The 12,912-nt window shown below is 46.3% G+C and overlaps 1 protein-coding gene across 1 annotated transcript in view; it reads right to left on the bottom strand.

Moving 5' to 3' along the window:
- Positions 1-12,912, bottom strand: part of LOC117352161 (carnitine O-palmitoyltransferase 1, liver isoform-like) — a 238,881-nt gene that overhangs the window by 129,203 nt on the left and 96,766 nt on the right. Inside the window, 2 exon segments of the mRNA XM_033928380.1 lie at positions 6,927-7,122; positions 10,512-10,596. Of these exon segments, the coding sequence (XP_033784271.1) occupies positions 6,927-7,122; positions 10,512-10,596 (281 nt within the window).

The raw sequence follows: 12,912 nt of genomic DNA, 5'->3' as shown, positions 1-12,912 counted from the left end.
GGCGAGCCATGCTGCGCGCCAGCCGAAACGGCGTCTCCGGCGTTTTCCACTGCTCCAGAATAATATCCCGAATATCCTGATGCATAGGAAAAGAGCGGGAAACGGAACGGATCCCCCGTAACAGGGGGTCCCCCACACGCGGAGTCTCCGGCGGCGCGTCCTCAAAACGCAAAACCGAAGAAACCTGCTGAATAAGGTCAGGCAGCTCATCTTTCTGAAAAAGGCGCACCACGGACGCCTCGTCACTGGAGAACGGGAAATCCGACAACCCGCCGCCAGCTTCCGTCCCCTCCAGAGAGTCCTGGAACTCCTCAGAAGGGTCCAGGTCCTCCTCCAGACCGACCCGTTCCTCCGACCACAAATTCTCGTCCCACGACACCCGCGGACGCTTGGACAAGGGAGGCGGCGGAGGGGACGTCACGCCAGACGAAAGAGGCAAAGCCGCAGGGAGCGCGGAGGAAAACCCACCCCCCGAAACCCCCTGGGCGCAACCGGGACCCCCAGCCGCCTGAAAATAGGCTCTGCATAAAGAAAAGAAAAATTCAGGAGAAAAACCCCCCGAGGGTCCCAAGGGACTCCCTGCCACAGCAGGGGACCCAGCAGAACCTTGCCCCTGCATAGTCAAAACAGGGGGAAGGTCACCTGAGGTGGAAGACAAAATGGAGGGGCCAGACAGAGAAGATGGCGGTTTTCCCGCCAAAAAAGCTCCCTCCATAGCCTGAAGCGGCTGAGAAACCTGAATAGTCTCAGCCGCTAAAGCAGGCAAGCCGGCATCAGCTGTCAAAAAATCAGCTGAGAGGGAATCCTTCGGGGAATCCCTCCGTGGGCGGTTGTGGAAGACCGGGCTTCCCCACTGCTCCAAGCCGACTCGCGAGGCACCATCGGCGGGGAGCTCTGGGCGCCTGCAGCCGCTGCCGACGGAGCTCCACCACCTCACCGACCCAAACCGCCGAGTTCAGGCCGGCCGCGAGTGCCTCGCGGCTGGACTAAAATTGTGTCCTACTCCCCCGGAGAAGGGCACAATTGCTCCATACGCGACCTAGCTATAAAAAAGTGCTGGTTACATGAAAAAATACAGTAAAATACAGTTTTCTTAAAGGGAAACAACCCTTAAGACCAGCACTACCTCAGGATTTTTTTTTTTTTTTTTTTACAGAACAGACTCCACAGGCTCTCGAAGCAATATGCCTTGCTTGACTTAGGGGGCAAGGCTTACTGCTGAGGCTCCTCTAAAAAAAATGTGGGGAGGTGGAGGAAGTGGGGGGAGGGACCCCGCTCGTGACCCGCCGGGTTTAACACCCCCGAGGTCGGACGAACCCCCAAACAGAGTCCGCCCAAGCTCCGTCCGGCTAAAAACAGGGACAATAAACCCCCTAAACAAATTCCAACAGCCCTACCAAGGGAGATGGGTACAGATCACTCAACACCTGCTGGAGAGTGAAAGAAGACTGAGGGAAATAGAGAGGAGGGGCTAGGATATACTGTCCCAAAGTTTTGTTTTCAGTCTCCACCTGCTGGTCATGATTAGATATATACCCATTCGTAAAGTTAACCTCTACTGGTCTGGAGAGTGCTAAAGAACGGTGTTTCTGTCGGTCGACGCTGAGAAGACGTTTGACAGGGTCTCCTGGCCTTTCTTGTTCAGGGTTTTGGAATCTATTGGTTTGGGTCCGCGAATGCGGGATTGGATCCAGATCCTTTATACTTGCCCCATTGGATGGGGGCTACTCGGAGACTTTTTCGCTAGCGCGGGGAACACGTCAGGTGTCCTCTTTCACCTCTTCTCTTCGCCTTAACGATAGAACCCCTGGTGCAGAGGGTGCGGTTGAATCGGGATATCAAGGGGGTTACGGTGCCGGGTGGGGATTATAAGTTAGCATTGTTTGCGGATGATCTCTTGTTTACGGTGGAGGATCCTGAGGGATCCCTGCATGCTATCTTACGGGAGCTGGATGCTTATGGTAGGGTCTCGGGATTTTGTGTCAATGTCGGGAAGTCTGAGCTCCTTAACATAAACTTGGCTGATGACCGAGTGGCTTACCTCCGAGATCGGTTTTCATTCCGGTGGGTTCAGCATTCTCTCCGTTACCTCGGGGTTTACTTTGGACCTCCGGGAGTGGATCTCTATGATCTTAATTTCCCCCCGCTATTTCGTCGTATTCGTCAGGATCTGCTTAGTTGGAAATATCAGTATTTCTCTTGGTTGGGTAGGGTGGCAGTTGTGAAAATGATGATTTTGAGGCGCCTTTTGTTTTTGTTTCAAGTACTGCCGCTCTGGGTGAGTAGGAACACGTTGGAGGGAGTTCAACAGCATATCTCTCACTTTATTTGGGCTGGAAGGAGACCTCGGGTGAGTAGGACGGTCTTATGTATGGGTAGGGGTGATGGCGGGTTGGGGGTTCCTAATGTGGTAAAATATTATCAGGCGGCTCAGCTGCGCACCCTTTTAGAGTGGCAGACGCAGACACCGAAACTATGGGTGGAGATAGAGCAAAGTTTAAGTGGCGGGGTGCCTTTGTTACATCGGCCTTGGTTACCGGGCAGGGTGCGGCTGGAGGGTGGTCTGTCCTCGGTGGGAACTTCATTGAAGGTATGGAATCAGACCCGGGGTAGTCTATTGCTGGGTAGGCGCCATTCCTGGTTTACCCCATTAAGACACAATCCAGATTTTTTACCGGGAAGGGGTGGTGGAGTGTTTGCTGATTGGGAAACTAGGGGCTTAGTGTGTGTGGGTCAATTGTGGGATCCGGTTCTGGGCCGTATTCGACCCTTTACGGAGCTCCGGAGTAGGTATGGTTTTGGAGTGAGAGATTTGTTTCCTTACATGCAAGTGGTTCATTATATCAGGGCCTCGGGTCTTTTGAGGGATCTGAGGGGGGGTAAGACTCCCTTTGAGCTGTTGTTAGGACCGGTGCTCAGGAAGGGAGCTCTCTCTGCTATATATAGATGCCTCAATTGTCGGGGGACCCCACATTCCTACATGAGGGCTTGGGAGGGTGATTGGGGCTCTGCTATATCCTGGGACACCTGGGGGGATATCTGGTCAGAGATTTCTTCGGCGGGAATAGCGGCCTTGTTGATTGAAAATGGATACAAGGTTCTTTTTCGTTGGTATTATACCCCTCAGGTGGTGGCTCGTTGGCAGGGAGGTGCGAGTGCTCTTTGTTGGAGGGGCTGTGGGGAGGTGGGTACCTATTTTCATATGTGGTGGCAGTGTGGGCGGGTGTCTGGGTTCTGGATTGAGATTTTTTCTCGGGTGTCTCGGATCCTGGATATCCCCATTCCGGTGGATTGGCGACATGCCTTGTTGTTCTGGCATCAATTGGATTTAGCTTGGGGTGATTCTATGTTCTGTAAGCTGGCCTTTACTGCTGCTAGATTAGCTATTGCCTCCCTTTGGAATCAGGTGTTCCCTCCCACGTGGGCCATGGTGGAGCAACGTTTGCTTACTTGGCAACTTCTCTACCATTTAACAGCTCTACATCATGGCAAACTTCATGGCTATGCTCATATTTGGCGCAGATTTCGGGCATCTGTGGGGATTAGTGGCAGGGGTGGACTGGGGCACTGAGTCGACTGTGCGGCAGGACTGGGGTAGCGGAGACTGGGGGGAATCTTTATTTATATCCCTATTCCATTATTTGGTTTTTTCTCTCTGATATTGGATGCTTCTCGACCTAACTGGGGGATGTGGGAACTGTGTTTTGTCCCTGGGGGTGGGGGGGAGGGGGGATTTTGACTGTATTTTGGTGGGTTTTGTAATTTGTTATTGTTGCATTGGGGGAATGATATTTGTATTTGTTCTTGGCTACACTTCGGGTGTTCTTCTTTTTTGGAGTGTGGTTGATTGCACTTTATTTTCTTGCTGTTGAATGCTATATGTTTATGTTATGCTTGAGGTGTAATTCAATAAAAGCTGTTATTTAAAAAAAAAAAAAAACTACCTGAATAACCGCCTCATCCACAACACCGCAACCAGACATAGGAAAACTCACACCCCATTCTCATACCCCCCAATTAAGGAGGTCAAGCGGAAAAAACTATATGATGGCCTCCTGGCCACTCAAGCAGCTAAACTAGACAACCAAATCGCCAATCTACTGACGGCATCCCTCAACTACAAGACTTTTAGAAAAGAAATAAAGACCATACTCTTCAAGAAAACTCTGAAAAAAGAAATAATACCGCAAGTCTCAAACTCCACCTCTCACTAAAGCCAACTACCCCAAACAAATAACCTTACCCATTTCTTACTCTTTTTGAAAATGACCAATTTTTTTTTTTTTTTAAGTTCTTGTTGTAATACATCTTGGATAATTATTTTGTAATCCGCCTTGAACTGCAAGGTAATGGCGGAATAGAAATCCCTAATGTAATGTAATAATGGTTACTGCAGATGGGCAGACTGGATGGGCCATTTGGCCTTTATCTAATCTAATTTTCTATTTCTGCGTAATTCATACCTGCCATCATGTTTCTGTGTAAACAGACTGGAAAGTTAAATGCATTTCTATTTGTAACTGTAGGTAGGGTGGATATTTTCTCTTGGTTGTGTTGGAATAAGAGAATTGATTAAGGCGCAGCATAGCCTGAGAGAAGACCTCTGAAGCTGAAGGTATCTGAAACAGGGAAATGAATTGAAGGAAGTCTTTAAATGCTGAATGTTCCCAAGCCTGGATGGCTTTGATGCAAGTTTCTAATGAATGAACTTTAGGAGTTTAAACTACTATTATTGAAACCTGATACAGAGAGGAGGATTCTCAAAAGTTACTGCGCCCTTAACGATGGTCGCTAAACTGGTTCCAGCCGGTTTAGCGTGTCAATATTTTACCGGCCTTTTCCAAGCTTCCTAGCAGTCTCTGATTCTGCCATGCAAATGTAGTACAAGAAGATTTTAGGATGAATGGTACTGTGAAGGTTCCTAAGATGCAATTATGCATTTGTAACTTAAGATGTTTGTATAAGTCCTGTCTATTTTACATTGCGGTTGATACATTTTTAAATAAATCAGATCCAAGATGGCCGCGGATGCAAGCCGCTGATGCAGGTCGCCGAATAGACACCAAGCTGACGATTTCTGAGCTCTCTTTTGAGCTATATTTTGCCTCCAAACATGCCGAAAAGAAGGGGAAAGAGCACTGGTGGGGCCTCCCTGCGCTCCGGAACACCTACCTCCGGCAATATTGAAGCGCTGTTTCGGCGATTCCAGGGCATCATGATGACGTCGGGAGGATTGCAGTTAGAGACACCCCATGTGAACGGAACGGAGGTGTCTCACCGAAGTCTTGAGACCATGTTGAGCCCCGACGTAAGACCTCCTCCCTTGCACCCCCGTGCAACCAGCTCCCCAGGGGTCGAGAGCCTACCGGAAGTCGGGATGGGCTCTCCCCTGGAGGCTGCGCGGAGCTGTGTTGAGGAAGCCGATTCAGGCTCACAGGCTCTGCAGGAGAGCCTGAATACGGACGGGGTTGTTGTAACAACTGAAACTGGTAAGGCTCAATATTTAATAATTAAAAAAAATTTTTTTTAAATAAATCAATAAAGGAGAACGCCAGCATTCTCTACCATCATTGAGTGATTCCCTAACCTCGTTGTGCTACTTTTGCGGGCAACATTTTCTGACAGGGTCTAAGCTGTTGTAGCCTTACTTTCTGGTCAATGCCCGAGCGCTGATTGGCTCAAGCACTGAGAGGAAAGTAAGGCTTGAGCTCAGGCCCCTCCCACACACAAATAAAAAAATAAAAGACCCCCAAATTGAAGGATGGCAGTAAGGATGCCCACTCTCACCCACCGCAGGTGATCCCCCTGACACCCGTCCCTGACAGGAGGGATGTCCACTCCCTACCGCCGCCGCAATACTCCCTGCAGAAGGACTGCCAACTCCCTCCCACCAATGGGGTCCCCCGACCCCCCCCCTCGTATCTTTCTGACGAAGGCCATCTAGCAGGATGCCTACTCCCTCCAAACAGCAGGCCCGCCTCTTCAAAATGGTAGACCTTCCTCTTCCTGGTACATCTTGAGATGCATCCAGGAAGGAGCTAAGGCTCTAATTGGCTCTGGTACTTAAGGCCTCTCCTTAGACGTCTAGGACTTAGGCGCCCTCCTAGTGCATCCTGGGATATACCGGGGAAGGGCCTACGGCTCTGATTGACCCAGGCACCTAAGGTTCCTCCCTGGTATATCCCAGGATGCACCAGGAAGGAGAAGGCCCACCATTTTGAAGAGACAGGTTTGCCGTCTAGAGGGAATAGGAATCCCTCTTTAAGGTCTTCATCAGAAAAGTTGAGGGTGTCGGGAGACCTTGGCAATGGGAGGGAGTGGGTATCCCTCCTGCCGGGGTGTCGAGGGGAGTTCCCAGGGATCACCGGCAGCAGGAGGGAGTGGGAATCTCTCCTGCCGAAGGTGTCGAGGGGAGCCTCTCGGGGTGTCTGGGATCACCAGCAGGAGGAGGGAGTGGGAAATAGGATACTGGGCTTGATGAACCGTTGCTCTGTCCCAGTGGCAATTCTGATGTTCTTATCCCTCCTATCGGGGGTTTTTCAGGGTGTCAGGGATCGAGTGGACAACCCTCCTGCCAGGGTTGTACAGGGTGTTGAGGGAGTCCGGGCTGTGGTGGGAGAGGTGGGGTGTCAGTGGGACTTTTCTTTCTGCTTGTCTCCCTACTGGCTAATTAGCTGAGTCGACAGGACTTGGGGAGACCTGCGGCTCAGTTGAATGGGGCAGGGAGAGCAGCGTTAGCAATTGTTCTTCTGAGCAAATGGCTAGACACAGTTCCTCCTGTTCTTTACCAGCAATTCTCCGCACAAATAGCGTTCATATAATTTGCATGCTATTATGCTGAGAATCGCCTGTAAAATAAAAGTTGACAGATTTTATCGGCGAGTCTTGAGGATCTTCCCCTATGTTTTGAGAACCCATTTTGTCACCTATCTCCAGCAGTCAGTGCAGCTAACTTCTCCTCATAGAGTTGTGGAGCTGATGTGTCATCCAGAATTCTCTGTATCTGCTGTTCGATTTCTCTTGGCTTCAATAGTCTTCCATCATGGTACATCCAGACTTTGAAGTAACGGCCCTGATGATACACAGCAATATGTTTGCTGTCATTCGTATGCTGAATGGTATCTGAAAAAAGGAACCACAGGTTGCAAGGTTATGATTTGGTTTTTACAGGTAATTTTCTATTTGAAAAAAGCACGTTATTTGTAAAACCAGAATTAAATAGGACACAAAAAAATTCACATGTGTTTTTCACCTGACATATATATGGAACCTGGAGATGATGTGATACAGATCCTGACAGTTATAAATTATTTTCAATTCATATTTTATTCGTTATCAAACCATTGATTGTCTGCTGATTCTGGTTTTTGTTTGTATTGGGGCTAGCTCGTCTAGGGTAGTTGTATTTATATTTGGGGGTCACATTCTTGGATTGTATTGTCTGTTTTATTCCAGAATTTGGAGGGATTGATATATGTACGTGATGTGTAATGGTCTGAACAGATGGATCTGGACCATTTTCTATTTGAGGTTTGAATCTCTGGTAGAATGGGCTGTTGGGTCATGAAGGCTGCAATGTCTAGTTGGTGACCTTTCTCGTGTGTGGTTTGTGGGTCTAAGATCTTCTAGGTTAAGGCTTCGAGGTAAGATAGTAGGTTTTCTACTTGCTTAGAGGTATGGTCTTCGAGATGGAGGTTTAGATCACCTAGGATTAGGTTGTAAGTCGCCGTTAGTGAGTTTCGGTATATAAAATCTTCGAATTCTGGTCTTGCTGTGTTCCCATTCCCTGGTGTTATGTAGCAAAGCATGCAAGTTATGGATCTATCACTAGTTGACATGACTATTGTAACAGATTATATCTAGCCTACAGAAAATAGCTTAAGGTACTTCAGCTGATTCAAAACATGGTAGTGAGGCTTTTGAAAATTATAAAGTAAGCAGGAACATTTCACACCACTTTTGCAAAATCGACACTGGCTTCTAATTGAATTGAATTTAATTCAAAATTCTGTCTGGTATTCAAAGCCCTGAGATATTTAAACCTAATTATTCACGTTTTCTAGACAATCTTTAGCTCCATAAACGATGACAGCAAAACAAACACAATCATATAGAACAAAAGGAAGTAAAATACAATAGAGATTTTCAGCCATAAAGGTTAGGTCAGCTGTAGATCAATTACAGAAATCTCACCAAGGCAGGATTTTTTTTTTTTAAATTTCAGGGAAATATTGTCAAACGGCCATACCCACTTTTCAACAGAGCATTTATTGATAAATAGGATGCACTATCTGACTGTGGTGCAAAAGGGTGGACTATTGACAGAAAAACATTTTTAGTTTGCCAGTCAACTTAGATTAAAAATGATAGGAAACTACATGAAAAACAGCATTGACATTTCCTATGTATGCACATCCTACTATGTGCTGAACAAACCTGTCTAAGTCTGGAGAAAACTTATCTGTACAGTTAGTGGTTTATCACCACTGTAGGGGCAATTCTATAACACAGAGTTTTCTCAACTTCTTCAAGCCAAGTACCCCCTAAGTTTATTCCTCCAGCACTTTCATGTTTGCACGCTATCAGTTTTTTCACTTTTGTCCTTTTCACGGTGCTCATTATGCTCTCGGCCTTCCAGTTTCCATTCATTTATAATTTATGTGTACCTCCCTAGTGGCTTTTCACATTCCACAGTATTTTCATGCCGACACGCAACCAATTTTTTCTATGCCCTCAGCACCCTCTGTAGATTAGCACATTATATTTTACTAGTTTTTTAGCCCATTACATTAACAGGTGCTAGAATAGATGTGTAGACTTAGGCATTTCTTTCTTTCTTTCTTTGTGTCTCTCTCCCTGCCCCCTTTCTTTCTTTCTGTCTCTTTCCCTGGCCCCCTGTCTGTCTTTCTTTCTGTCGCTCTCCCTTCCCACTGTCTGTCTTTCTTTCTGTCTCTCTCCCCCTTTCTGTCTCTCTCCCTGGCCCCCTGTCTGTCTTTCTTTCTGTTGCTCTCCCTTTCCCCTGTCTGTCTTTCTTTCTTTGTCTCTCTCTCTCTTTCTGTCTTTCTTTCTGTCTCTTTCCCTGGCCCCCTGTCTGTCTGTCTTCCCCCGGACAGCCACAACGCCTGCCCACCTACCAGTCTCGCACTCCCAGCCGGGGCTTCTGAGCGCCGTCGCCCCAGCCAATTGTCGGCCACCTTGGTCTGGGCCGCTCTGCAGCACTAGGTGGGTGCAGCCCATGCCGCTGTCACGCCAACCCACTGCCGAGCTGTCTTTCCTTCTCTGCCGCGGGGACCGCCAGAGCCTGGGTGCGGTGGGAAAGAGGGGGTCTTGCCTGGCCGGGGCCGGCCGAATCCCAGGCCTGCTCTCCTTCCCCTAAGTCCCGGCCCCTCACTCCGCGCCATCTAGCACATGCGCACTCTTGCCGCCACATCCCGACAGATCAGGGATTAGGGAACACGCGGCGAGAGTACGCATGCGCGCGTAGCATTTTATTATTATAGATGCCGGCTTTCTTTGTCATATTATATTAACACTCAACTGTTTTTATATTCCTCATTGGCACAGAGTTCCACCAGGCATATCCCTGACATAACATATATCGGCTGTTTATCTTTAGCGAACAGTTCCACTTTCACACATATGCTTCATACTTTTTTGTTTCTATTTATATCCTTTTTTTCATTTTCTTCCCCCGCCCCTCTGCCCCATAACATAGACATAATATATATTACATAAGCTTTTTCATTCCTGCATCAGTATTTTCTGTTAATGGTGTCCATAACACCAATATATTGCACAAGCTTTTCCATATCAGCACTAGTATTCTCCCCCTTTGGTGTATTGTACATTCACGTATTCAAACCATCTCTTTCAGCTTATTATGGTTATACCATATTCTCTTTTTCTCAGATGCACCATTATCCTGTTCACTATAGGCCTTGGGCTTCTCCCTCTGTATCCCATGGGATGCACAGGGAGGGGCCTAAGGCTTTTATTGGCTCAGATGCCTTTTTTAATGGGACACATATTGGGGACCCAGTTTTACAAAGCTAAGTATTGCCTTTGCAGTAATTCTGTATAAAATGACAATTATTTAATTAATTTATTGAAGCACTTGCACTTTATGAAACGTTACAAAATAATAAACTCACACACTAAAATGTTCCAATGAGGACGGCTACCACACGAACATCCAGTGTGGCATTCTGAGGAACTTGTGTGTTGAATTTCCCCAGCTCAGGTGGTAACTTGGTGGACTAGATGGGCCATTTGGCCTGTATCTGCCATCATATTTCTATTTTCCTATATTTCCGAATAAACTACATTACATGTCTACGTGAAACTACAGATCCTGGGAAAATGTGTCATTTATGTACTAGAGAGTCTCTGAATGACCTTAACCTTGGTCATACTCCAATTCATTTATCTAACTAAGCTCAGGATCAGTTTCAGAAAAGGTAAGCAATTAATCCAAATCAATGGAGATGAAGGTTAAAGGCTTGACACTCTACCTGTCTCAATGCCAGGAATTCGGCTAGTGTTGAACATACGTTCATACTGGGATGAGCACATTGGGATGGTATTGTGCAACATAAGCTGAAAAGAAAAAGAAACAAAGCAATGTGTAACAGCCCAAGAAAGAGAACAATAACTAATTTAACATAACAATTGTCAAATGCAAAACATGAAAATATACAAAAATGACTAGAAAACCAGAGATCATTAAGACAAGTAACTTTACAATATACAAAGGAAAAGTAACTTCTTTTCTATGAAAACAAATTCCTGAGCAGCATTCATGTAGCAATTACTGGCTCCCACTTCTAGTCCTCAAAGGCCACCAATAGGTCTTTTATACGTTTCTAGCCTGAATCAGTAGTGTAGCCAGCCCTGCACGTTAGGGGGGGGAGGGGGAGGCAAAGTATTCCTTTCCCTCTCCAGGCATACCACTGGTACCTTTACTGGCGGGGATGCTGAGCCCCACCAGCAAAATTGCTACAGTGCTTCCTTTCTGCTCTAAGCATGCCAGAACTTCTCACGCATACATGCAGAAAGGAAACAGTGGGGAAAGGCAGCATTGAAGCTATTTGGCTGGCGAAGCTCAGCATGCCTGCAAGGTAAAAGAGGGTGCTGGAGTTCTAGAGGGAACCTGAGCCCAAATTGGAGGGGGGACAGACCCCCCCAAGGCAATGCAAAGCTCTTTCATACATATTCATTAGGGACCTTCTGAAGAAATGATTTATCAAAGGAATAACTGAGGCCCAGATTCTCTAAACTTTAATGCCGTCACTAAACTGTTTTCTGACGGTTTAGCCTTTATACATTTTAGCTTTAGATTATCAAAACAGCTTAAGTCTGTCTTTAGCAAGGTTTCTAGCAGTCTCCGACACAGACGTACAAATGGGTTCTTCAACATTGAAATAAGCACTCCGCTGGATTCTTAACAATTGACGAGCCATTTTCCAAGAGTGGTGTTTGCTTTTGGAGACTGGTCAAGGGGAGCCAGTACAGTGACAGCACTGTTTAAAACCCCGGCATGGAAGTGTCGCAGACTGTTAGAAAGCCAGCCGACCCCTTCCCCCCAAACAGCGGGAGAGATGCCCACTCTCTCCCACCACAAACAACAACCCTCTGCTCTGGCAGCCCCCCTTCAGCAGCATGAGATGCCCATTCTCTCCTGCAGCCACACAACACCCACCTCTGACCCCTCTCCCCCTTACCTTGAATTAGTTGGCTGACTGGAGGGATGCCTACTCCCTGCGGCCAGCTAGCTCACCTCTTCAAATTGGGCCTTCCCCTCCCCGGTGTATCCTGGGATGCACCGTGGAGGGGCCAGAGGCTCTGACTAGCCCAAGCTGTCTAAGGTCCCTCCCATAGAAAGGGCCTTAAACAACCTGAGCCAATCAAAGCCTCAAGCCCATCCTCAAATGCACTGGGAAGGGGCCTAAGGCTCTGACAGGCCCGGACGCCTAAGGTCCCTCCTATGGGATGTCCATGCCAATCGGAACCTTAGGCCCCTTCCCAGTGCATCGCTCCATGGTGGGACCTCACCTACTACTACTATTATTATTATTATTATTATTATTATTATTAATTATTTCTATAGCGCAACCAGAGTATTGCGTTCAATTCTGGTCTCCTTATCTCAAGAAAGATAAGTGGCACTAAAAAAGATTCAAAGAAAAGCGACCAAGATGGTAAAGGGGATGGAACTCCTCTCGTATGAGGAAAGACCAAAATGGTTAGGGCTCTTCAGCTTGGAAAAGAGATGGCTGAGGGGAGATATGATTGAAGTCTACAAAATCCTGAGTGGAGTAGAACGGTACAAGTGGATCGATTTTTCACTCCGTCAAAAATTACAAAGACTAGGGGACACTCGATGAAGTTTCAGGGAAATACTTTTTTCTTGTTTGTAAATCTTTATTCATTTTCTTATGTTACAACAAGTGTTACAAATAAACTCAATAGAGACTTGAATACACACTTGACTAACTCATATATTAATATCAAATTTAACATTTTTTAGATAAACATTATTTTATAAAATTATAATATTATGCAATGAATCTAAATTTCTGTTATTCTTATTGAATATAATAATCCCCTATCCCTCCCTCCTTCCCAATCAATAATACATAAATCAACTTTATTGTAATTCTTTAAATATTAAATTAGTATGTAATAATCAAAAATAAAAGCCCACCCCATTCCCCTCTTTTCAAATATCTTATCATGAGAAAAGTTAATCTTTCATTAGAGAAATCATGTTAACGGTCTTCAGATATTTCCAAATTTTATTTATAGGAAAAATTATCATTCCTTACAAAAATCTGTTAATGGTCCCCATATTTTTTGAAATTTATTCATGTATCCTTTATGTGTTGCAATAGCGAGTTCCATTTTGTATATGTG

This window comes from Geotrypetes seraphini, chromosome 19 (assembly GCF_902459505.1).
Source record: "Geotrypetes seraphini chromosome 19, aGeoSer1.1, whole genome shotgun sequence".
Classification (NCBI taxonomy): Eukaryota; Metazoa; Chordata; class Amphibia; order Gymnophiona; family Dermophiidae; genus Geotrypetes; species Geotrypetes seraphini.
Note: the sequence above shows the minus strand (reverse complement) of the source record. Positions and strands in the feature narration are given on the sequence as shown.